Below are 27,861 nucleotides of genomic sequence, written 5' to 3'. Positions count from 1 at the left end.
CACCACCTTTTATAAAAAAAAAAAAATTACTTGTTTTAGTTGCTTAATCAATGCATAACATTCTCCATTTTTGAAATTTCAAAAAGTTGAGCTACCTACCATTTTCAATATATGAAAATAGGGACAAGTTTAAAAAAATTTAAATTTTACAAACCAATTTACAAATTTTGAAAAATTATAGGGTATATGCAATCTTTGAAAATTATTAAGACTAATTTACAGTTTTTAAAAATTTATAGGGACCAATTTGCAAAGTTTGACAAAATTCTAAAAACCAATTTCTTCTTCCTAACATAAAAACAATAACTAATCAAATTTATTAACTTTCTTTGATCATTTTTGTTTATAATTTAAGATAGTGGGAGTTTAAATTTAGGACTAAGAAATGTGTCGAACTAACAAAGAATATTAAAATAATGCCATCCTTAGGTACAAAAAATATTAGTATATTAGTTCTATCCTATGTAGTTTAAATCTCTTTGGGCTACCAGGGCTGTTTTTGAGATTTTAGTGGCGTAGGACGAACCTACAATTTAGGTCCTAACTAATAAATATATATAAACATGAAACTTGATAAAAAAAAAAAAAACTAAACATATTTTTAAGGCCTAATAGACCTCTAAAAAGAAAAATTTAGGTCCCAAATTTCGCACTTATTTTTTGGGGTTTAGGGCGGTCGCCCTCTTCGCCCTGCCCCAGATACGGCCCTTGGGCTACACAAAAAATATTAAAATGTCGCCATCCTTAGGTACAGAAAATAATAACATCCTTATTATGGCTATTCTATTAACCAAAAACTCATTATTATGTGGTGCCAATTGACTCCTCAAGAGTCCAGAGATTAGTTCATCTCTAACATTGTAACTAATTATTTGATGTTCCGGTGGGTTCGACACCTTTTGACTTGTACAAGCAATTCAACAATGAACAATAAGGTGAAATACAGTTTTCTTTTTTTTATTATTTGGTTGTCGATTGATGCACACCAAAATTAATTTTAAAACTATGGAGTCAAATACATTAATGTAATGTAGTTTATCCCTTAACGTTATTTGATATGATCAACTAGATATCTCTTTGCACAATTATAGGATACTAATCCCCTCAACTCTATATGAATGTAATGTCTGATATAATTTTATCTTTTTTTTTGAGAGAATAATTTTATCTCTCAACTAAACACTGACTCCCTTCTTTTATTTACTTATTTATTTGTTTTATAGTTATTTAGAATGATACATTTGCTTATATTCCACAATATCACAATAGAAGGACCATTAAAAAAATATCACAATAATAATATAGTTAGTATTAAAATGATTGAAATACTATGCTACATTTTTCCTCACGCAAAGTTTTCTTCATTATCAGCATTAATATCATTTATAAATTTTCATTATAGCACCTGCAAATTTCAAATAGGAATTTCAAATACTACCTAAAATTAAGAATTTTAAATTTTCATTAATCTAATTTTAATTTTTTGTTAAACTAGTATACTATGCTTTAATTATTATTTTTTTCAAATTGGGTCCTCTTCGACCCGATTTATAGTGCAACCGAATATAAATCGTTACATCAAGAGTTATTTCTCTCTCTTGATCGAATGATCGTTATGTCAAGCCGGATATAGAGGATCCAGGTTTTTTTATTATTTGAAAAATATATATCCACAACTTATGAGTACATTTCTATTTCTTAGTAAAACATTACCTTCTCAAAGTTAACTTATATGTTGTATTTATTCATTTGAGAGATTATGAGTTTTTTTTAGGATTTGAGGGATTGTGAGTTGTTTACTACTTTCATAAATTAACTTTTTTTTCTTCTGAAAGACCATAAATTAGCATTTTGAAATTTTTAAAGAGATATTCTTGCATGAACTCTTAGCTAAGAGATTATTCTTACACCCAAACCAATAAAAATATGACACATATTATTAACTTTAAAAAAATGTGATTTTAATTAAGGAAATGGAAACAATAAATGGTGGTGGGTGGTTTTTGTTGGTTAAAGAAAGTGGAAAAAAGAGAGAGAAATATTAAAAATAATGAGAAAAAATTATGATATTAATTATTTTTATTATTTTAATGAGATGTTTGATTTTAATTGGTTCATGTAAGAATTTCTCACTTTTAAAACGTGTCTTTTTGGATGTTCGTAACTTTTAAAAGTAGTTTTTTTTTTTCCAAAAATAAAAAAACTTTAAATGTAAAAACAATTCGAAAGTTAACTTCTATACCATATTTGTTGGGTGATTCCAAACGAACATAAATTACTTCTTAATATTTGGTCTTTTAAGTTTGGACTTAGTACACAACCCATCTCGGTTGGTATGGTGATGTTAGCATGCGATTTTGGAGTATGCTCCTCTCAAAATTTGAAGTTTAATTTTCTGATGTCAATTTCGGTGGATTAGTCCATATATAACTTTTTTTTCTTATTTTAAATGGGCGCCTGTAAGTGGAAGGCTGGAATTGAACTTTTAGAATTAGTCGGTCTTTGTGTCGGATATTGAGTTTAAAAAAAAAAAAAAATTGGACACACACATATTAGCAAGTAATACAAGAATTAGTCGGTCTTTGTGTCGGATGTTAAGTTTAAAAAAAAAAAATAATTGGACACACACATATTAGCAAGTAATACATTTAGATAAGTTAATACATTTCTACCCTTAATTCATTAAATACATGATTTTGGTTTTTGAAAGAATACAGAAGAAAAACATCATTGTATCTTGGTTTCCTAAAATAACCAAAGTCTTAGGACAAAAGTAAAAAGCTTAAAGGACCAAAGTTTAGAGAGGGACGAAGTAGCTCTTAAGCAAGAAAGTTTATCCAATCATTTAGAAGTAATATCATCATATTTCTAAATAATTTATGAATGTCTACATCATTGATATTCTCTAAAAATCCTATATAGTCACATGTAAGAGGAATCAAGAGCCAAAACAACATTTCTTTTAGTTGCAAAAATAATCAATGGAGCATAACTTTATGTTTTCACTTCTTCTCATAATTTCTCTTTGGCTTCTATTAACCTTTCATAGCAATGCCAAGACTTCCACATATATAATCCACATGAATAAATCCTTCTTTCCTCAAGTCTTCACAACTCATCATGATTGGTTCAAATCTACCATTCATTCCTTAAAATCAAAATCACTAGTACTTGATGATCAATGTCAACAAGAAGCATCAAAGCAGTCACAGAAGAAACTAGTGTACACCTATGATAATGCCATGTATGGATTTAGTGCATTGTTATCTTCAAATGAGTTAGAGACTCTTAACAACACTGATGGCTTTGTTGCAGCATATCAAGACAGAACAGCAACCATGGACACAACTCACACCTTTGAATTTCTCTCACTAGATTCTCCAAATGGTCTATGGCATGCTTCAAATTTTGGAGACGATATCATTGTTGGTGTTATTGACTCTGGTGTATGGCCTGAGAGTCAAAGCTTTAAAGATGACGGTATGACAAAGAAAATTCCGAACAAATGGAAAGGAACATGTGAAACTGGCCATAAATTCAATGTCTCCATGTGCAACTTCAAACTGATTGGAGCTAGATCTTTCAACAAAGGTGTGATTGCTTCAAATCCAAATGTTAGAATCAGGATGAACTCCGCTAGAGACAGTATCGGACATGGAACTCATACATCATCAACTGTTGCAGGTAACTATTTTTTATTTTTTTATAGACAAATGTTAGCAAATTATGTTAGTTTCTTGGTTAGTACTCCTTCGGTAACTCTCAGCTTACTAATCGATTTGTCTGCTTCGGACTTCAGGTAACTATGTCAATGGAACTTCTTATTTTGGTTATGCTAAAGGAGTGGCAAGAGGCATTGCACCAAGAGCTAGGCTTGCTATGTACAAAGTCATTTGGGAAGAGGGTCTTATGGCTTCTGATGTTTTAGCTGGAATGGACCAAGCTATTGCTGATGGTGTTGATGTGATTTCAATTTCTATGGGATTTGACGGTGTTCCACTTTACGAAGATGCTTTAGCAATAGCTTCTTTTGCAGCTATGGAGAAAGGGATTGTTGTTTCATCTTCTGCCGGTAACTCAGGACCTAAGCATGGAACTTTGCACAATGGTATCCCTTGGGTCCTTACTGTAGCTGCAGGAACCATAGATAGAACTTTTGGCAGCCTTGTTTTGGGAAATGGTCAAAACATTATTGGTTGGACTTTGTTTGCATCAAATTCAACTATTGTTGAAAATCTTCCTCTTGTTTACGATAACACTTTATCTTCATGCAATTCAGTGAAGCGTCTATCTCAAGTTAACAAGCAAGTCATCATTATTTGTGACTCAATGTCAAACTCAAGCTCAGTGTTTGATCAAATCGATGTTGTTACGCAATCCGATGTGTTAGGGGCAGTGTTTCTCTCTGATAGTCCTGAATTAATTGATTTAAGACATATCTACGCCCCAGGTATTGTAATCAAGACAAAAGATGCAGAATCTGTGATCAAATACGCAAAACGCAATAAGAATAATCCAACAGCAAGTATTAAGTTTCAACAAACATTTCTTGGAATAAAGCCAGCACCAATTGCAGCTCATTACTCATCAAGAGGTCCATCACATGGCTTTCCTTGGATTTTGAAGCCTGACATAATGGCACCTGGATCTAGAGTTCTTGCTGCTTTTGTTCCTTATAAACCAACAGCTAGAATTGGTTTCGATGTGCTCTTATCAAGTGACTACAATTTCATGTCAGGAACATCCATGGCTTGTCCTCATGCCTCTGGTGTTGCTGCTCTCCTCAAAGCTGCACATCCACAATGGAGTTCTGCTGCTATAAGGTCTGCATTGATAACCACAGCTAATCCTTTAGACAATACACAAAACCCTATAAGGGATAATGGTTACCCTTCTCAATATGCTTCACCTCTTGCTATTGGTGCTGGTGAGATTGATCCTAATAGAGCAATGAATCCAGGTTTGATTTATGATGCTACACCACAAGACTATGTTAATTTCCTTTGTGGTTTGAAGTTCACAAAGAATCAAATTTTAACGATCACAAGATCAAGTTCTTATGGTTGTGAAAACCCTTCTTTGGATCTTAATTACCCTTCATTTATAGCTTTCTACAACAGAAAAACAAGATCAATGGTTCACACATTTAACAGGACTGTTACCAATGTTGGTGATGGTGCTGCTACATATAGTGCTAATGTGACACATCCAAATGGTTGTGTGATGACAGTGACACCTGATATGTTAAATTTCAAATATAGAAATGAGAAACAAAGTTACTCTCTTGTCATAAAGTGTGTCATGGACAAGAAGGATAATGTTTCATTTGGAGATCTTGTTTGGATTGAAGATGGTGGAGCACACACTGTTAGAAGTCCTATTGTAGTGGCACCAAATGGAATTATATGAGCTTTCAAGTGTTTTTTTCCCCCTCATTTTTCTGCACCTTCTGCAATGACATGAAATGCAATATTATGTACTTTTCTTACACTCTTTAAAAACACTCATTCAAATGCAACCTTATGATGTGTTTGGTTGTCATTATCTTGGTTGTTTATTTTCACAAACTAATTCTACATCTTCATGTTTTTTGTTCTATAACTACTAGTTATGACCTCATTGGAACCATCATAAGCTTATTTAGAAATTTATAAATTTCATTCCTAAACTTTGATTTCTGAGTTTATCAGTTAAGTAAACTAGATATGGAATTAAAGCTCTTTAGTAACTAAAGCTTTTTTCATTCAAATGTTACTGAGCTGATTTCATTCGAAAAAACACTTTTTGAATGTTACAAATAATACTATAAAATGTAACTAAAGCTATTTAGTAACATGGGCTTTACCTAACAATTGTTCAAATGTTACTAAATTTAATTAGTAACATTTTTCTTGATTTAGTAACAATTTTCAAGTGTTACTAGATGTCAATTATGTTGTAGTGTAAGATGGTGGTTCACAATGGGATTTCACGATAGTCTTTGCCATATTATATGGGAGCTTCTTTTCTCATCCCACACAAACTATAAAAGTACACTTTCAGAACAAAGAATATACAGTTTTTATGTCGTCCGAAAATATACCGCCATATATATACTCCTATTAACATGTGTGGTATATTTTAGAAGTGTAGATGGAAAAAATTTCCTACAATATCTAAGTTTTAATGGACTTTGATTGAAGTGGGCATGACTACACCTTCAAAAGTGGATTGTAACATGGTTATCTTGGAGAGTTGTTATTTAGAACCCCCTATTAAGAGACTTTCCTGTGGGTGAATTATTTGCCTATTTTTTTCATATTGGATCCTCTTCGACCTGGCTTATGATGCAACCGGTCATGAAGAGTTATTTTCCTCTCTTGATCGAATGATCTACACTCTACTGTGGTTGCACCATAAAGCCGAATATGGAGGATCCGGGTTTTTATTATTTCTTTTTCGAAAACATCTTTCCACAACTTATCAGTATATTTCTATTATTTACTTCTACATATTACCTTCTCAAAGTTAACTTATGTGTTGTTTCTATTCATTTGAGGATAATGAGTTGTTTACTACTTTCTCAAAAAAAAATTGAAGGATACTACTTTCACAAATTAACATTTGCTTTTGCTGAAAGGCCATAAATTAACATTTTGAAAATTATAAAACATGTCTTTTTGGATGCTAGTAACTTTTTAGAAGTAATCTTTTTCCAAAAATAAAAAACTTTAGAAGAAATAAACAATTCGAAAGTTAGCTTTCGTACCATTTTTTTTAGGCAATATTTGTTAGATAATTCAGATGGATGATTCCGAAAATAAAATAATTTGAAACAAACATAAATTACGTCTTAACGTTGGTGTTTTAAGTTTGGACACAACAAATCCATATCATAGAGATTCAACAAAGTTTTACGTTAGCTTTCGAGACCTAATACAACCCTCTCCTTTTACCAGGGCTTGAAAACGGCCTTGGAAGATTAAGTTTGTACACACAGTAAAAAATAATGAACTTAGATATGTTTATGCATTTCTACCCTTAATTCATTTAGTTTTAAGTCAAATTCATTTAATACATGGTTTTGGTTTTTTTAAAGGATATAAAAGGAAAAACAACATTAATTTTATCTTGGTTTTCTAAAATAACCAAAGTTTTAGGACAAAAATAAAAATCTTAAAAGGACAAAAGATTAGATACAACGAAATAATTCTTAAGCAAAAAAAAAAAAAAAAAATCTGTTCAATCATTTTGAAGTAATATCATCCTCAAATTTCTAAATAGTTTATGAATGTCAACATCATATATTCTCTAAAAATCCTATATAGTCACATGATAAGAGGAATCAAGAGCCAAAACAACATTTCTTTGTTTAGTTGCAAAAATAATCAATGGAGCCTAACTTTGTGTTTTCACTTCTCATAATTTCTCTTTGGCTTCTATTAACCTTTCATAGCAATGCTGAGACTTCCACATATATAATCCATATGAACAAATCCTTCTTTCCTCAAGTCTTCACAACTCATCATGATTGTTTCAAATCCACCATTCATTCCTTAAACTCAGAAACATTAATACCTGATGATTATGAAGCATCAAAGCTATCACAGAAGAAACTAGTATACACCTATGATAATGCCATGTATGGATTTAGTGCATTGTTATCTTCAAATGAGTTAGAGATTCTTAAGAACATTGATGGCTTTGTTGCAGCATATCAAGATAGAACAGCCACCATTGACACAACTCATACCTTTGAATTTCTCTCCCTAGATTTTCCAAGTGGTCGATGGCATGCTTCAAATTTTGGAGACGATATCATTGTTGGTGTTATAGATTCTGGTGTGTGGCCTGAGAGTCAAAGCTTTAAAGATGATGGCATGACAAAGAAAATTCCAAACAAATGGAAAGGAACATGTGAAACTGGCCATAATTTCAATGCCTCCATGTGCAACTTCAAACTAATTGGAGCTAGATATTTCGATAAAGGTTTGAATGCAGGTAACTATCGAGTTATAAACAGCATGAACTCAGCTAGAGACAGTATCGGACATGGAACTCATACATCATCAACTGTTGCAGGTAACTATGTTATTTTTTTTGTTTTTTTCATAAACAAATAGTAGCAAATTATGTTAGTTTCTTGGTTAGTACTCTCAGCTTACTATCAAGTTGTCTGCTTCGAACTTTAGGTAACTACGTCAACGGAGCTTCTTATTTTGGCTATGCTAAAGGAGTAGCAAGAGGCATTGCACCAAAAGCTAAGATTGCTATGTACAAAGTCATTTGGGAAGAGGATGTTATGGCTTCTGATGTTTTAGCTGGAATGGACCAAGCAATTATTGATGGTGTTGACGTGATTTCAATTTCTATTGGAATCGATGATGTTCCACTTTATGAAGATGCTTTAGCAATAGCTTCTTTTGCAGCTATGGAGAAAGGTATTGTTGTTTCATCTTCTGCAGGTAACTCGGGACCTAAGCATGGAACCTTGCACAATGGTATCCCTTGGGTCCTTACTGTAGCTGCAGGAACCATAGATAGAACTTTTGGCAGCCTTGTTTTAGGAAATGGTCAAAACATTATTGGTTGGACTTTGTTCGCATCAAATGAAACTATAGTTGAAAATCTTCCTCTTGTTTATGATAACACTATATCTTCGTGCAGTTCAGTGAAGCGTTTATCTCAAGTTAACAAGCAAGTCATCATTATTTGTGACTCAATGTCAAACTCAACCTCAACACTGTTTGATCAAATCGATGTTGTTGCACAAACAAATGTATTAGGGGCAGTGTTTGTCTATGATAGACCTGACTTAATTGATTTAAGACATATCTACACTCCAAGTATTGTAATCAAGACAAAAGATGCAGAATCTGTGATCAAGTATGCAAAAAGCAATAAGAATAATCCAACAGCAAGCATTAAGTTTCAACAAACATTTCTTGGAATAAAGCCAGCACCAATTGCAGCTCATTACTCATCAAGAGGTCCATCACATGGCTTTCCTTGGATTTTGAAGCCTGACATAATGGCACCTGGATCTAGTGTTCTTGCTGCTTTTGTTCCATACCAACCAACAGCTAGAATTGGCAAAAATAAGTACTTATCAAGTGACTACAATTTCATGTCAGGTACATCCATGGCTTGTCCTCATGCCTCTGGTGTTGTTGCTCTTCTCAAAGCTGCACATCCACAATGGAGTTCTGCTGCTATAAGATCTGCATTAATAACCACAGCCAATCCTTTGGACAATACACAAAATCCAATAAGGGATAACAGTAACCCTTCTCAATATGCTTCACCTCTTGCTATCGGTGCTGGTGAGATTGTTTCATTTGGGGTTCTTGTTTGGATTGAAGATGGTGGAGCACACACTGTTAGAAGTCCTATTGTAGTGGCGCCAAGTGGAATTATATGAGCTTTCAAGTGTTTTTTCCCCTCATTTTTCTGCACCTTCTGCAAAGAAATGATATGCAATATTATGTACTTTTCTTACAGTCTTTAAAAATACTAATTCAAATGCAACTTTATGATGTGTTTGGTATTCATTACCTTTGCTGTTTATTTTCACCAATTGATTCTACATCTCCATGGTTTTTGTACCATAACTACTAGCTATTACCTCATTGGAACCATCATAGGCTTATTTAGAAATTTGTAGTTTTTAAGTTTCAATGTGATTTTCACACTAAAAACTATTGTTTAACTCACTTTTACATAAATCTATTCAAACGTAAAAATCAATTTACAATTAACTCATTTTTAATCAATTTACACGATCAATTCATTTAAAATCAATTTTTGTCGACACAAAACCAAAGGTGGAGGCATGGAGTCTGACTACAAGCAATCGCAAAGTGGTGACTACACAAGTCACAACTCAGATTGCAGCCAAATGTCAGTCATTGACACATGTTATAGTCCCACTGTATTCTCTATAAAAAATATGACATGGGCATATTGTGTATTCCTAAAATCTAATCAAATAAATATTACTCATTTTGAATCCATGAAAAATTGATTTGAAATTCAAAACCAACGCTCGCTAAGCAAGCAACGTGAGGAAGATTCCATGGAATGGAAGCAAGCAAGGGAGACAACCGTGTGAAAGAGGACGAGAATGCCACACGTGAACAGCAGGTGCGTTAATAATGATGATGATACACCATAGTTGTTATACTTTTAATTAGTAAATCACATATAAAGTTACTTGTGCGAATGCACTGTTGCCATCCTAGTACTGTACTGAGCTTATGCATGTAATTACATTATTTAGAAATGTTACATAAAAGGTCCATATACAATTTCCTCTATTGTCAATCTCGCTAAATAACGTATCAAAGAAAGCACCCTTTCTAGTGGAGTTTCTGGCTCCGGCAGCGTCCAGGCTCGCCAACCAGCTTTTTCCTTAGGCATTTCTGCTGCTATGGTTGCTAGGCCAATGACAATCATTACAATGAATCCAAGAGGGACCATGAACATCCACTGCTATAAAAGAAAGGTTCCAAATAGAAAAATTAATATGTGTATATAATTTAACTAAACAGTAAAATAAATTTTAAAAAACTGGCTCAAAGATCAAACCAGCAGTATATATGTTGTACACTCACGTATTTAAGGATGAAATCAGCAGCATCTATTGGCTTTACAAGTTCACCTTCTATATTGGTGTCCTGAGCAAAAAATATTTGTCAAAAAGTACATAAAGTACACAAGTAAAAACTTCTCATAAAGATGAACCTATGATTATCAGTATCTTACAATACATGCAAGTCGTATTTCCATACAAAATTATACCCGATCAATATGATTATCTTCTTCCTCCAAGTCAAATGGATGGGTTGGTGAGTTGACTGCATAAACACTAAAGTATCTCAATAGCATATGTCAAATCAATAGCAAAACACAAGACTAACTAAGTAAAAAAAATGGTTGATTAGAAAACATATGACATTTGTCAAGCTTGACATCTAACCAATTATGCATCAGATTTGAGAATAATTTATGCTTCAAAATGAAAATGATTGTGCAGAATAAGGAAAGCTAGATAAGGCCCTTTATTCACTGCAAATTTCATCAAATCAGAATTTGTATAAACCAAAACAAATATGTGAAAAGCCAGCATTATGCAGACATGAATTTTCAGTTTGACAGGAGAAAATGTAAGAAAAATAAGACTAAACATATTTTCTGTGTTTCCTATAGGGCAAACAGTATTCAAAATTTTAAAAAGTTATCCATAACCCAATTGCTCCCAAAGCAAACCTTGTGAGAAACATTTTGTATAATGTTTTTATGTCATTATTTGTTTATGAAGTAAAAATATAATTACAATTAAGGCTGAAAATGTCAATCATAATTCATAGAACATACCTTGGTGCCTGTTCAGTGTTCTTCAAAAGCGTGTGTGACTTGAAAGACCACTTTGCAGGCTAACATCCCAAAAAAAAGTATAAAATTAGCCTTCACAAATATCAGGCTTAATAACAACTTTTATGTTTGCACAATTTATGAACTATAATAGGATAATCTTAAGAACAAAGACAACTTGTGGCATTGTAGGTGATAAAACCAACCAGAAGATGCATATTGAATGCTCAGGTAGACCAAGTTTATAGAAGGGTTCATTTTTTCGATAATTAGAGTTTTATTGATACTATCTAGCCAAAAAACTAAAGAGAGATTGGTATGCAAAACGCCTTGCAAATCAAAATCACACCTAAAAATCGACATATAACTCTGGCTTTTACTCAAGAGGCCAAGAGAAAATCCTAAGAACAAACCACATGAAACTACACACCTCCTAAGAACCAACACTCAGCTTCTAAAAAAAATTAAAATTGAGAGCACGTCGCAAAAGAAAATCTACATTAAGCCAACCATGATATCTGACACCTAGACTCACGTATCGATTGCCTAGCTGTAGAAGACAACCAAAATTAAGAGGAAAAAACGGAGACTCCTTGTGTGCCGATAGCCTTCTATGAAATAGCAGCGTAGTCCTATACGATATCACTCCAAGATCAATCTAATATCATTTATACAAGAAAGACACGTCAAAACAAAGAGAATATAGATAACAACAAAACATGTTGAAAAGTTTTGAAGTTGAGCCTTTCTCGACGAACAAACAAAAATTAAGTGCAGCTGTCTAATGAAAGCATAACTTACAAGCTTCAGTTGCCGAGGATACGGGCAAGACCTAAAAGCACCATAATTGACAGCCAAGATGTTAACACCTTCCGTGTGTATTGGAAAGTGTTCATCCAAACCGTCGTCCCCTGGAAGACATCTCTGGATTCAAAAAGGCATAACTGTCAAAACAGCAGCACCATCCCAAGCTACTATACTGAAAGACTTGAATAGAAAGATATTCCCTAAACCCTAACCATACAACACTTACAGCTTTGACTGAAGAAATAATATATTCCCTGCAGGGATGGCTCAAAACATTGGATGGCAGCCTAATCCAATAGAAATCATCTCTTTTCAAGAGCTCCTGTAATAATAAGACAGTAACAAACAAATCTTTATACAATTATACGTTCTAATCATAAACACATACAAATTACAAAATAACAACTCCAATGGAAACAAAATTCTAATTACTTGAAGTTTATTCTTGTCATCGTTGGTGAAAGAATCTCGCGGAAGCAGCAGCTTTGTCAGTGTCTGTCACAGACCAAAATTGCTTCTCAGTACAATTTTATCAACCCATTCTAATTCAGCGCAGTAAATTAGAAACGCCACAAATTATTTGCAGGTTTCGCATAAAAGTATATCCAAAACCGATGCAACTCATGACCAATATTCAACGAACTGTTGTACGAGGTTTGAAATATATCAACAATGACATTTCAAGCTTATAAAAATAAAGATGAAATTTCAAATGCGAGAGTATACAGATTAATAAAGAAATCAACGGACCTGAGCGCCGTGGCTCCAAGTTTTGAGGTGAGCAGAGAAGTTACCGGCATTAGAGAAATCGGAGTCTCCAAAAGCGGTTCGAGTGTTAACTGGAACTTCAAATCCGAAGCATTGTTAGGTGATTCGATGCTGAATCCTTCGTCGTCGAGCTGGAAAGCATCCACGGAGAGAGAGAGATGAAGCAAGTCACAAACAACCGTCAAAATATACCGGAAGAGTACACTAGTCATAGTTGTCCGGTTTATGATTTGATATACATAAGTTGGGCACTCCAAGGTTGATAGGGTTAGAGCAAACCCAAGGATCAAGGAAGTGTAATGACAGACCTAAGTAAATTCCTTACCAATTAAGGTTTTTTTTTTTTTGAAAGGATCTTACCAACTAGGTTTCTTGTTTTAGTAAACCCTACCAACTATATTTTTTTTTTACAAATCTTACCAACTAACTTGTACATGATGAATTTTACAAATCTTACCAATTAAGGTTTTTGGTCCCTATAAATATGTCAACTTTTCGTTTTAGTCCCTCTAAAATTTTCCTTGAACTTTTAGTCCTTACAAAATTTTCAATCTTCACTTTTGGTCCCTCTTTTAAAGTAAACTCATATGTAGAATTTATATTATTTAATAAAATTTTCCAGAAAAATTCAAAATATTATAAGAATCACTCAAAAAAAAATTCAGAATTTTTTAACAAAACATGAATTTAATATGAATTTTCATATTTTTTACGGTTAAAAATTCATATTTAATTTGTGTTTTGTTAAAAAATTCTAATCTTTTTAGGAAATTTTTTTAGAATACTTTACACATTTCTGCACAATTTCATTAAAAAAATACAAAAATTAAATTAAAAATAGGGACCGAAAGTAGCGATTGAAAATTTTATAGGGACTAAAAGTCGAAGGAAAATTTTAAAGGGACTAAAACGAAAAGTTGACATGTTTATAGGGACTAAAAACATATTTAACCCTTATAATTATGTACATCCTATATTTTACATATATATATTTACATATATATAATTGTATGTGTGAGCGCGTAAATGGATACATAATTTTGGACTCATTTTTTTATCTTTCAATTATAATCTTTATTTAAACTTTTTTTAGAGAATCTTCATTTAAACTATTCCAATTACAATTTTATCATCAAAACATCTTACTAATACATAAAAGGATACACTATTTTGGACTGGATTATTTATTCTATTCTATTCCTTGAGTTAAATTGTTTTATTATTTTTATAATATTATTTAAATTTACATTAAAAAATTAGTATTAGTAAAAAAATTAAAAGTTAGTTAAATCGCATTAAAATAGAAATATTATATAATAATATGTACAACATTCCTTTCAAAAAAATAATATGACCAATATTGAATACTTTAAAAAAATATTATATTTTTTGTCAAATAGTTTAGTGGCTAAAAATTCACTTTTTTAAGGTGAATAAGTTGAATGTCTAGGGTTCAAAATATATATAATGTAATGTCTCTGCCAACTAAGCTAAGCTCACAGAGACAAAAAAAAAATCTTATATTTACTTGTATAAAAAATTATTGTGTTTTGTTGTAACATATTTTCTTGAAAGCATTTGGACTACACTTTTAATCTCTTTTTTCTTTAAAGAAGGACCACACTTTTAATCTTAAAATGTGCATTTTAGCACGATTCAATTACTCAGTAAAAGAAGGGACGCATATTATATTAAAAAATACCTTAATTATAAGATATGAATATAATTTGATTTCTCCTTCTTGTATTTCTCAAAAATAAACGAATAAAAAAGATGAACATTCTCCCATATATAGAATGCAACAAGCCTTTTATTACCTAAAAAAACCTCTTCTCAAAAATAACAAATTGCATGATGTCCAAGAAAACAAAATGTAAAAATTGCAAGTATAGAACAACAACTACGAGAAATTAAACAAACATTTCCAATAGTACGACAGCTAATAAATTTCTGTTGGTTAATTTTTAGATTCTGTTTGTATACAACTTCAATTAGATTCAAGTTTGTTCAATGTGTTGCCAACCAATAACACTAAACCTTCCTCATTTCTCCACCCTAGCTAAACCCAAAAAAATAAAACTCTAAATTAATATTCCAGCCAAGTTGGCTAGCTCTATACATCATATCACAAATTGTGTCCTCCACCCTTTTTTTTTGAAGGAATTTTGTCCTCCACCTTCTGCCACTCATGTCCTCTCAAACCGCCTCTGATACATCTTCGCCAGGCATGAACACCATCCATGAATTAGACACATTTACAAGGTTGTTTCTCTTATTAATCTTTATAGCCCTACTCGTTCGAGTTTGTTACGTTTATTTTTCCTCACATGGTGATCATCGCGTTCAAAATCCTAATTTCAACCCAGCATCTATACAACATGTGGTCGATAATAAAAACACCGTGGAAGGGCTCCCTCGTAGCATCATCAACTCTTACCACACATTCACCTTCGACAAAAACAACATTGCCACAATTAATCATGATTATGACACCGTTTGTTCGATATGTATTTCGGATTATAAGGAATCGGAGATTTTGAGGATGATGCCGCAATGTCACCACTATTTTCATCGAGATTGTGTTGATACATGGTTGAAGGTTAATGGTTCGTGTCCAATTTGTAGGAATGTGCTATTACAAGCTAGTAATAATGTAACGAACTTAGAATCTGTCTAAATTAATCATCACCATTGAAGTAGGAATTTTTTTTTCTTGAGGTGCAGCTTCTTCTTGGTTTCTTTTTGTAATTTGGTTCTATGTGCCATTTGAGAAACCGTACGAATTGTAAATGTTTTTAGTTGGTAATTAATTAGTACGAGATGAGAGAACAACATGCATCATTTGTACGGTTTCTAAATTGCCTCTTTAAATAGAATATTGAGTAAATGAGTTGAAGCATTTTGTGTTGTTAATTTTGAGCAAGCCAATGAGAGCTTTTAATTTCAATTCACTGGTCTTATTTTTATTGTTATTTTTACATCTTGATTATTTTTTTCAACATAAGCAAACCCAATCCATTTCATTATAAATAATATCAGCAATACAAGATCGTATAATTAACAACAAAAAAAATAGTGAAGCCTAATTTGTGACCGCGGTAACTAATAAAGTATGAGCAACCACGTTTATTTTTCACCTAAAAAAATAATCAAAGAATTTGAAATACTAAGGAAGTCGCTGCATTTGTCCAATTTACAAACAAGTTAAGATATATCTTCTCTATGTTGCTTATGCATCAACAACAATTTTAGAGTAGAGTTCCAAAATAAGATTTGAATGCCAGTATCTAAACATATATAACAAATGTAGCATCCCGAATTTCCCTCTCTATGAATAATTAAAAATAGTTAGAATCTTCTATTATTATCATTGAATAATGCATGTAGGTTAATTCCTAAACTTGAGGTTTTAGTTGCATTAGGAGTAACATGTGTTAAGAGTTTGAAGTAGAATTTAGGAGCGTGTAAATGAATAAGAGTACACTTAATAACAAAAACATACCTTAGGCTGCAATAAAAATAAAAAAAAATAAAAACATGCATTAGGCTCATTAGACCCAGACTTTCCCCCACACTCACTAAGGTTGATAGATTGAGTTTACTATACCTTTTTCTAAATAAAAAATAAAAAATTAAGCAGTTAACACATATTTTGCCTATGTGTGTAAGTGTGTTGATACATTTGGCAAATATAATATGAACTGTTTGTTAAAGCTTCGACAAATATAATCTGAACTTTGTCAATTTTTACATTCCAATTTACCTCTAAACATGGTCTTCGGAGGGTTTGACACATTTCAGATTTTATTTGCCGAACAATTTTTTGAGGTTTGGACAAATACAATCCGAACTATATATTTACATGTTTTGGATAGGCATGAGCAATTTTATGGCAGTTTGGATTATATTTGCCGAATTATGGTTCGGATTATATTTGCAGAACAAAGGATATTTTGGAAGAAAAAAAAAATATGGCGCGTAAGAAACCAATAGAATGGGAAATAGCTCATGATTTCGAGTATAACATTGAGTGAAGAAAGGATCGTATAGTTTATATGATATGATTGTATGTATATGATTTGGTGGTGTTTATTTCATGTTGCATGTCATAGATATGCATTTGGTCCTGATTTGTGTGTCTATTTTCCAATTTCGAGTCGTATGCATTCGATAAGCCAAATTATCCTGGCTAAGCGAAATTCCTTGTCCTTAAACCTGATTTTGCCTGTGTCTTAAATTCCCTAAGCCAAATTTTCCTGGCTAAGCAAAATTTCCTGCATTCCTATGCCTTCTAATCTTATGGCTTGCATTGTTAACTTATTAATCATGCAAAATACCAATGTGCTTGTCTTAATATCATGTAAAATGTGAAATGCTACATGATATAAATATAATGATGATGATTGTTTATGCCCTACTTAGTATTATGATTGAGAATTTACTTGGAATGTTAAAAGCTACATGGTTAACTGTTGATGTGTGATGTGAGTAATACGAGTAGTATGAGAAACATGATTTAATGATGATGAATTGCTTTACCCTATTTAGCACAATGATTATTACTCGTATATACTTGTTAACAATTTAATCTTTAATTTATAGAAATTGATTTATTAATAAAGATTAAATAGCTAAATTATCAAACTAATAATACTTTAAGATTTTATCAATGATATATCGTCATAGAAAAACATTTAGAACATGCGACTTAAACTTTTGTAAGAAACGGTGATTTAAATTGGTAATGAAGAATTTTGAGGGACCAACATTTGAAGAAATTTTTTAGAGGGGTTAAAAATGAAAGTTGATATATTTTGAGGGATTATAAACATATTTAACCTAATATTTCTATTTTGCTGGAAATTCATAAAGTTGGCTTTTAATTTCTTTCAAAAGTGAGGTTTTCCCAACTTTTAAAATATATTATTTTTGTTCCTATACTTTTTGAAATATGGTGTTTATAGTCCTCCTAGCTAGGGGTGTTCGTGGATACGGGTCAGCCCCATCCACCCGATGACCCAATTCAAAGTGTTTGATTTGGAGTTTTTTTTCTAGTTTAAGTCAAACCGGAACCAAACCTAAAATAATTTTGTTTAGGTAACGAATTTATGATTTTAAACATGTGATCTATGTAAGTTATTTCATAAAGAACAAAAGAAATAACTACTTAAACAGCAGAAACTTAAATTAAAGGATTAAGGCATACCTCCAGCCATTGCTCCTGCTTGAAGAAGTTGAGGCTCTTCTAAACCTTCCACAATCTCACTTTGATGGTGCAAGTCTTCTGAATAGAGATGTTAGGCTTAGGTGACCAAAACAAATGAAGTCTTCTGCCATCAAGAAGTTATTGAACGTGCAAAATAAAACTGCTCCCCACTCACTCATAATGGGCAGTTACTGAATTTAAGGGAAAGAATAAAGACCATTTTCTGATTAATGGATAATTACCACTATGTGCACTTAGTGGGTAATTACCACTTATTTATTTAAATAAATAAATAATTTAATTAGGGAAAAATCCAACAATCTATTGAACCAACCTGTTTAAAGAAAATTTCGAGATTTTTATCTTTGTTAATTGGTGAATTCTAGGGTGAGGGTTCAATTAAGTCCCTCACCCGTGAATCACTATAGACAATAATTAAGGGCCATTGGATCAATCAAGCACACAAATTCTATTATGCACTCTATGCATCAGATCTTTTTGTCTCTTCTCTCCAATCTTCTTCTCACCTATTCCCATCCTCTCAGCCCCTGGTTTTGCACAAGCCCTCCCTTCTACATCATCAACATTATATCTCATGAAATGTTGTTTTCAACTAAAATATTAAATTTGTTGTTCCAGTTCCACCCGGGAACACCCCATTCAAGATTTCACACTTTTTCAAGGAAAAAACATTCTTTCATACAGTTATTGGCGAGTTCACGGTTATAATGAAGAGAAGAGGACATTGTTGCAAAGGTTTTCATTCCTCTCTAATGAAATCAAGGAGGGGGTTACATGCAACAAATTCTAACTCAAATTTGTTTATTGAATTTTTTTTGGAACGTTTCAAGAAGCATATAAACTGCTCATTAATAAAAGAAAAAGAGGTGCAAATCCAGATTTCAATTGCACACCATCAATTAAGGCTTAAAGCATTATGTTTGTTGTAGTGTGTCTTGGTCAAAAGAATTTATGGTAGCAGCCATTTTTTTGCAGAATTTTTTGTTTGAGAGGAATATGATGGTGAAGAGAAACGGAAAGGGGCCTGATTATGTGTACAAATTTAAAGTTGTTCTCATTTTTGTTTTCAGTAAATCTAAGCCATTAATTAAATCAAACGGTATTTTGTTCATGGTCCACCGTTGATGGACTTAATTGAACCCTCACCCTAGAATCCACCTTGTTTTTTTTTTTGAAGGAAAAAAATTCATTGCTTTTCATTAGCTATCAAGTCTCGGATACATGACGGTACATCATCATAAACGTGGGAGCTAGCATGAGATGGGGCTACCCTAGCTAATTCATGAGCGACCCCATTGGCTTGCCTCCTATTGAACTCGACGTGAGAGTTCTGAAAATTACAATCGAACAACTGCCTACAAGCCTGAATAATACAACCTAGTTCACTGCTATCACCTAGGTTTGAATTAAAACGTTCAACAACAGACTTGCAGTCCAAAACAAAATCAACATTGTCATAATGAAGATCAGCCACCCATTGTAGTGCCGTGTGAAGTCCAACAGCCTCGCCAACATCAACATCACAAAGAGGAGAGAAACAATCTGTCTTAGCCATGACAAAATCACCCTGATCATCACGGATGCATATGCCAATACCTACCATATTCAGAGAGTCAGAAAAGGAGGCATCAATATTACATTTGTACCTACCATATACCGGCTTCGTCCACTCGATGATAGAACCATGAATAACATTATTCGGCTGAGCAAGGATGTCCGTAGCTTTGTGTGATATTACTTCTTGGGCGGTTCTCCAATCATCTAAGAGGTGTCGAGCCCGTTCAACAACTTGTAGACATGTTTCATTTTGTTGTTGCCACAATTTTAAATTCCTACGCTTCCACAAGCTCCACATGATCGTCACAAACAATTCTTTTTGCGCAGAAGGCAGCTGGTCAAGAAGAGAAAATATCAAAGCATCCATGTTATAATTTCGATGGAGAGTTCTATCAATAATATCCCATAAATTAACCTCCTGCCACGCTTGCATCGCACCTGGACATTCTAACAAGACATGAATACTATCTTCATAATTAGTTCCACACAAGACACAATCATTAGGACAATGAATACCACGACTACTTAGGCGTGCACGTGTAGGGAGACAGCCCCGACACACACGCCAAACAAAGTTTCGAATCTTGGGAGGAACCTTAAGCTTCCATATAGAACTCCACTTCCCCGGAACATGCAAATGAGAGTTATCTGCAATTTCTGTAACACAAATTCGATATGCACTACGAACAGAATAATTACCATTTTTCTCAGCCTTCCAGATAATTTTATCTTCATGGACAAGAGGATGGAGAGGAGTATTCAATATAAGCTGGGAAGTATTATGATCAAACAAATTAGAAATTAAAGTAGCATTCCAAACCTTTGTCGATGGTTCGATGATGTCTTGAACTTTGACATGAGCAAGTGACACATGAAGAGGGCTTTGTGATGAGAGAGAACAACCATCTTTAAGCCACGGAGCACCAAACAAAGGAATACTAGCACCAGAACCAATCCTCCATCTAACACCCTGTTTAATCACAATTTTAGCGCTAAATATACTTCGCCATACATAGCTAGGATTAGGGCCAAGCCTAGAACTCAAAAAATCACACTGTGGAAAATATCGTGCTTTGAATAAACGAGACACAAGACTAGTGTTATCAATTTGAAATTTCCATCCCTGTTTACCAAGCATCGCCACATTAAAAGATGTGAGGTCCTTGAACCCCATACCACCATAATTCTTATGAACAGATAAACGTTCCCAAGATAGCCAATGTAAACCTTTTCTAGTGGTGCCACCATGTCCCCACCAGAAAGCGTTAATCATTTTTTCTATGGCATCAACTAACTTGTTTGGTAAAAGATAAACACTCATAATATAAGAAGGAATAGACTGGAGTACCGATTTGATCAACACTTCTCTTCCGGCTTTAGAAAGGCACTTGCTGCTCCAAGAATTTATTTTGTGCCAAATGCGGTCCTTAATGAAGCCAAAAGTTGCTTCTTTGCTTCTACCAATCATGGATGGCAGCCCCAAGTACTTACTAGTTCCCATAACAGCGCGGACACCAAGGATGGAAGTGATAGAGTCTTGAGTAGCGCGGACACCTTGTTAATTACATATTTTAGAAATGTTTAAAATATTTCATGTTTAATGGCATGATCCCCAACTTGAACCAGCATGCTCGTAACTAGAATGAGTTGGTTTAGGTATGGCAAAAAATATATGATTTTTTACCTGGGCTAAACAAGTTAAATTTGATTAGATCGGATAATGATATTGATCATAAACAACCTTGTATGTAGGGGTGGGCATGATTCGGTTTGAGAACTGAACCGAACCGAACTAAATTGTTTGCAAAATTTAAAATAATTGAACCGAACCGAATTGTTTGTATTTCGAACTTAATTTGATTAGTATAACTTTTTTATGATGTACATGTGCACACTTTCAGAAAGTCATTCCCCGATGTCTTTGAAGATAATACAAATGTCTTTTACCTCAATTATAATAATGTACAAAAAATATATCTCTCTTCAAATTTGATTTTTGGTTCTTTAAAATTTGAACACAATAATCTTAGATACATACAAACGTTTAGAAGAAAGAAAGGAAAACAAAAAAAAAAAAGGAAGGAAGGAGAAATTACACTATCAATAAGAATAGAGTAAATTACATCCCCCTCCCTTGAGAGATGCTACTTTTACACTCCACTCCCCTCCTATTTTGAAACACACATTATCCTCCCTCAAAAGATGATTTTTAATACATTTTGACCCATTTTTTTATGTTTCCGTCAACTAGTTGTTAACCACCGTTAAATAAATTTAATATTTCTAAAATAGTCTTTATCTAGAACTCCTTAGTCATTGCTTTTTCTGTGTTCTCCTTTTCCCATGGTTGCGATTGATTTGTCAGTATCTTTTTCTTATTTGCTATTTATAATTGTTTTTGGTGGCTTGTATTCTAAATTTCTAATTGTTGAATTACTAGATTGATTGTTTTGCTTACAATTTCATATGCTTTCACGTTAAGAAAAAAAAAAGTGATTCAAATTGATGCATTTTAAGGAGTGTATATTGCTTAAGGTGATTCAGAACATTTTTATGTCTTAATCACCGTTATTGTATTTTCACTTTCTTCAATTCTAACAAGTTATAGCACCTCACTTCCCTTATATTGCAACTCTATGTGTCCCTTGACGATTTGCTCTTAACTTTTTCATGTAAGTCTACAAATGCACATACCTTACAAACTGTAACACATATAATCAAGTAATGGACGCAAAACCAACATGAATATGAAATTTGATATCATATCGCTAGATCGCAAAGTAAGAAACGGTAGGGAATAAGGGTTATGGCTTGCAATATGTAGAAGAAGGTAATGAAATGAAACGTAAAATATTAAATGAACAGAAAGGATATTATTGTCAATTTAAACTTATTTGGTAATATTTTAATTTAAAACTAAATCTTCTTTAACATTGTCAAGTTAAATGGACTAAGTTGTATATTTCCTTTCCTATTTAGGGACTAAAGTGACTAATCTCCCTAAGATTAAATATACAACTTAGTCCATTTAACTTGACAATGTTAAAGATGATTTAGTTTTAAATTAAAATATTACCAAATAAGTTTAAATTGACAATAATATCCTTTCTATTCATTTAATATTTTACGTTTCATTTCATTACCTTCTTCTACCTATTGCAAGCCATAACCCTTATTCCCTACCGTTAATCTTAGGGAGATTAGTCACTTTAGTCCCTGAATAGGAAAGGAATCGTCACTTTAGTCCCTGAATGCAGATAAAATGCAAAATAGTCCCTGAATGTAGACTCTGTTAGTCAATTTAGTCCCTGAATGCAGACTCCGTTAGTCGATTTAGTCCCTGAATGAAGACTCCGTTAGTCACTTTAGTCCCTGAAATTGACCAACAGAGTCTACATTCAGGGACTGTTTTGCAATTTCTCTGCATTCAGGGACTAAAGTGACTACTCTTTTCCCATTCAGGGATTAAAGTGACTAATTAATCCTAAGAGGAGAGGGGGGGTGTAAAAAGAGCATCTCTTAAGGGAGGGGGTGTAATTTACTCATAAGAATAATATTTGTGAGAGTGAGACGGTGGTTTGTTAGTTTGGCGAGAAACAAAGGGACTGTATGCGTTGAACTCCAACATATTAGAAATATTAATAAACATATACTACATTAGCTACTAAGATTTTCTTTAAAAAAATACTAAAATTTGTCATTTCAAAAATAAAAATTAAGAATTATATTCATCTAATATATAATGTTATATAATGTTTGTTTTTTAATGCTACAAATTTAAAGGGAATTTTATTATAAAAATGTACAAATGAAAAAGGTTTTAATTTTATACTAATTGTCTAAATCAACAAAAGAAAATTGTACCCAGAAAAACAGCAAAAATTTGGAGGGAAAAAACGATAATGACCAAATTAACAAGAAGGTGGGAAGTAATTAAGTACAGGAATACTCTAAATAAATTTCAAATGTTTGGTCTAGATATAAAAACACAAAAATACAAATTTTGAATTTGAAGATTTCCGTCTGAGTTTCACTACTACTTTTAAAAATAGGTGCATGTAAATTTATTTGTAAATGTTCTTTTGAGTTTTATATCTTTTATACTACCTTGTACTAAACGTCAGACATAATCCCTTCACCTTAAATTTATCCCATAAAAAAAGCAGTAATACTCTAAATCATATCTTGACCTTTTAGGAACAATTTAAATTTTTTTAATTGCTCTAGATTAATGCGAGAAGGTCTGAAAGGACACATACAACTGTTTTGTGTGACACCATTTCCTTGAAAATTATCTTCCATTAAACATTTCACGTGGGCAGAGATTTCAACCGAATTTATGGATTCCTCAAAACAGAAAATTGTTTGATGAGCAACGTTGTCCTTGTTTACTCTTTGATGAAATTCTAAGGACTATTTTATTGCTGAAAAATAAGTTAAGAAAAAAGGAATATTGCTTGTTTCGTGAAATGTATACATGTATGTACTACTCAAGCTATCATGGATTTGGACCAATGAAGTATGGACTCCGACACGGGTATCTAACACGGACACGTCGACACCGTTAATGTAAAAAATATAGGACACCGACACCGCTACATATATGTTAATTTATTTAAAGTTGGTGTAAAATGAAAATTAAAATACATATATAAACATCTAACTTGAACAACTTATTTAATTAGAAAAAGTTCTACAACAAGATATCGTAGTATTTGACCTTTATTTTTTTCATCTACTATCAAAAAAGTTAAAAATGATATAATCAAGTGTAATGTGTATATGGTGTGTGGAAGCAAGAGAGAAAAAACTATTTTAGATATTTGTCTGAGTTGTCTGACACGGCTCGTATGAGTGTTATATAGGTGTTGGACATCGATCGTAGAAGTTTCGAAGTAAAGAAAAAAAACAATTATTTAAAACATCGGTTCGATACGTATCTTACGAGTGGTATATGAGTGTCGGACACTGAAGCGTGTCGGACACCACAACACGCCTAATCTTAGAGGTGTCCGTGCTTCAAAGATTTGGACCCATAATGACCCATGGTCTCGAACACAAACGAAATGGCATCCCACAAAACATTTTGGTTAAAAAAAATTAGCCAAACATTAGTGCAGAAAAAACAATGTATCCCCAGTTGCAACCTCACGCACCTCCAATCCACACCAACTATCATCCCCAATTTTAATCAAGAAAAATAACACAAATGCAGAACCAAAAAGAACATAACAAAACAAAACCCCCAAACACAAAAACAGTCTTTTTTTTAGTTGACTACTTATACTTTTAGTTGACTTTAAATTTCCTACCAAACTCAAAAGAACCAAACCCCATAGTGGAGAAAGTTGAAAACAAAACAAAATTCCAACTCATTCTTTCTCTCTCTCTCTCCCACAAAATTTAATGCATACTAACTTCCTCATTGAGATTTGAAACTTGAATCTCTCCACAAAAACTCAGTATTAAATGCTACAGATGAAACTCTCACCCACCCTTTACCCCTAAAAAAAAATCCCATCCTAACCCCCCTCATTTTCTCCCTCATTTTCTCTTTCTCTCCCTCACAAATGGAGAATTCCCATTTTTCTCCTCCTCTTTTTCTTCTTCTTCTTCTCCTTCTTCTCTCTTCTCCTCCATGTCCTCTCCACATAGTTTCTTCACCAACCTTGGCCTTGGCTACTCCATAGCCATAACCCTAGCTTTTCTCGTCCTTCTCGCCACTCTCTTCCTCTCTTTCTACCTATGTTGCCGCAAAAACAACAATCCCAACAACAACCTCAACAACAACAACAACAGTACTCTCAACTACGCAGAGGGTGTCATTGTACGAACTGACATATTCATAGCTGAAAACGATGAAGAAAACGCAGTGGTGGGTCTAGAAGACAACGTGATAAATTCGTATCCGAGGTTTCAGTTCAGCAGAGACAGCGCAACTGTTTTAGGACAGAACACCACGTGCTCCATTTGTTTGTGTGAGTACAAGGATTCGGAGATGCTGAGGATGATGCCTGAATGTCGTCATTACTTTCATCTATGTTGTCTTGATTCATGGTTGAAGCTTAATGGCTCTTGTCCCGTTTGTCGAAACTCTCCGCTTCCAACGCCACTTTCTACTCCGCTTCAAGAGGTTGTTCCGCTTTCTCAGTATGCTGCTGATCGGAGACGGAGGAGGTGAATTTTCTTTTTCCTCGATTAGGATAATTTGGAGTTAGTCAGAGATCAAACTCGGGTACTATTTTAATGATTAGGTTTTAAGTTGAGGAAGAAAATGAGATTTCTATTTGGTTTTATATATGCAAGGGAAATGGGAAGAAAAAAAATGTTAGTGCTAGGTGTTTAATTATATGTAATTTTTCATAGGGATGTATTGATTAGTATTTCATATATAAGATCAATTCAATTCAAGTAAAGTTGTTTTTTATTTTATGAAATTGTTTGTTTAATATTGTTGGTTGATTGTTGTACAAAACTTTGTCTAATACTATAGCCACATTAGTCTAGTTCATGGGAGTGAGATTATTCTTGCCATATGTTACTAGTAAAACATTGAAGGTTAACTTCATTTTGTTTATTTGGATAAATTATTTTCCACAGTCATGTAAATTTGGAAATTTCGATGTGTGACTTGGATTCTCAATAGCAAGGAGAATTATGCATTCATGTAATCTAGATTAATGAAAATCGTTAATTATAGTCATACGATGAAGAGTATTTTACTTGTATGTATGTTTTTAAAATGTAACTCAAACTACAAACCATACACAAATTTTTCATCAAACGACTTAGATTTCCCACTACATTAATTCATGATGGGCTTAGTCTCCGGTAGATGAGTTTATCATGTCTCTCTACGTGAGCACCGTAGCAATGAGTTACCGGTTAACGATCCTGGTTGTCCATTATTTTAATATTATATCGCATGGCAAAATCTCACTCACTTATGGTGAGAGACATGATAAACTCATCCACCGGAGACTAAGCCCCTTTTGTGTCCTATGTTTTATCTCTTGACTTATGAAGTCAATATTAATTTGACCCACAAGTATGATTCCTTGTTGAAGTCATTATTCTTATTCCTCTTGATCTTGTTTTAGAGGATTTTGATTGTATTTGTTTTCCTCTCTGCTTCAGTTTCTTTGGGAACAAGGTACAACTTTTTTTGTTCTACTTGTTCCCCACTCATGGACCCATATGTTTGTCGTGATTTACAGACATGTTTTTAATATCAGTTCATTATGATTATCTCATTTGTTAATATGAGATCAAATGGTTCATATTACACAATAATGAAATTAATTTTAAATGATCTCAGCTGTTAATTTAAGAGTGGACAATTGAAATTAAAAATAAGGCAATAACTCCACCAAATCCAAATCCTTCTTGAGCTAATTTTTTCTGTTGTTGTTAATAAGTTACACCTATTTGATTTTGAATTTTTAGTGGTTTCGGCTTTCTCTGTTGATTGTTTCTTCCCGCCTTGCACGACATAGTAGGCGTTTTTGTTGACTGATATCTTGTGACAAGAAACTTCTGAGTCAATTTCAGGCATTTCGTCACTGGTCCACGGGGAACAAGTTCACATTCCTCTAGAGGCACCTACACAACAGAACTGTAACGTACCTCGGCAGATTTGCGCCTGTCTTGACGATGAATTCGCCATCAGGTCCTGGTCTTTCCAACCTCTTTCTTACATCATGGGGGCAAACCTTCCTCATCTTCATCTACGAGCTTAGGCTCCAATAGTGCATCAAAGTTAACGAGATCTTACATCACAAGCCGGTGGATCGTCTTTTACTTTTGTATTGGTGTCCCCCATATAACTCTTTAAGGGTTCCAAGAAGTATGGGTGGAACGCTTCTAGATCATATAACATTGTCCCTACTTCATCCTGAGCATTGTGGTATGATATCACATTTTAAAGTGCGCGGTATAGGATGCTGCATAGAGTTCTGGTAGTGTGAGCAGTCTAATGATGCAAATATACATGGTCTACCGCCAAGAATTAAGACTTGATGGTCTTCCTTAAGTGTGTCGTTAATGAACACAACATTTTTAGTGTGTAGTTAAATGAACTTAAGCTATAGAAAACCACTACTTGAACCAACCAAAATCGAAAATTGATAAAATCATGTTTGGTTTTGGTG

General features: G+C 33.2%; 2 protein-coding genes and 1 pseudogene across 2 annotated transcripts; 2 read left to right on the top strand and 1 right to left on the bottom strand.

Moving 5' to 3' along the window:
• Window positions 1-1,333: 1,333 nt before the first annotated feature.
• LOC146908839 (subtilisin-like protease SBT3) lies at window positions 1,334-9,530 on the top strand. The gene is made up of 4 exons (XM_085724655.1): window positions 1,334-3,684; window positions 3,800-5,388; window positions 7,377-8,061; window positions 8,172-9,530. The coding sequence occupies exons 1-4, from the start codon at window positions 2,982-2,984 to the stop codon at window positions 9,398-9,400; spliced, it is 4,206 nt and encodes a 1,401-aa protein (XP_085580781.1). The 5' UTR covers window positions 1,334-2,981; the 3' UTR covers window positions 9,401-9,530.
• A 733-nt stretch (window positions 9,531-10,263) lies between these two features.
• Window positions 10,264-13,139, bottom strand: LOC146908838 (uncharacterized; annotated as a pseudogene).
• A 12,001-nt stretch (window positions 13,140-25,140) lies between these two features.
• Window positions 25,141-26,217, top strand: LOC146908837 (RING-H2 finger protein ATL67-like). The gene has a single exon (XM_085726986.1). The coding sequence runs from the start codon at window positions 25,350-25,352 to the stop codon at window positions 25,890-25,892; it is 543 nt and encodes a 180-aa protein (XP_085583112.1). The 5' UTR covers window positions 25,141-25,349; the 3' UTR covers window positions 25,893-26,217.
• The last annotated feature ends 1,644 nt before the right edge of the window (window positions 26,218-27,861 follow it).

Source organism: Medicago sativa, chromosome 7 (genome assembly GCF_051527215.1).
Source record: "Medicago sativa cultivar Bolivia chromosome 7, Bolivia_mono, whole genome shotgun sequence".
Classification (NCBI taxonomy): domain Eukaryota; kingdom Viridiplantae; phylum Streptophyta; class Magnoliopsida; order Fabales; family Fabaceae; genus Medicago; species Medicago sativa.
This window is presented reverse-complemented; position numbering and strand designations above follow the sequence as displayed.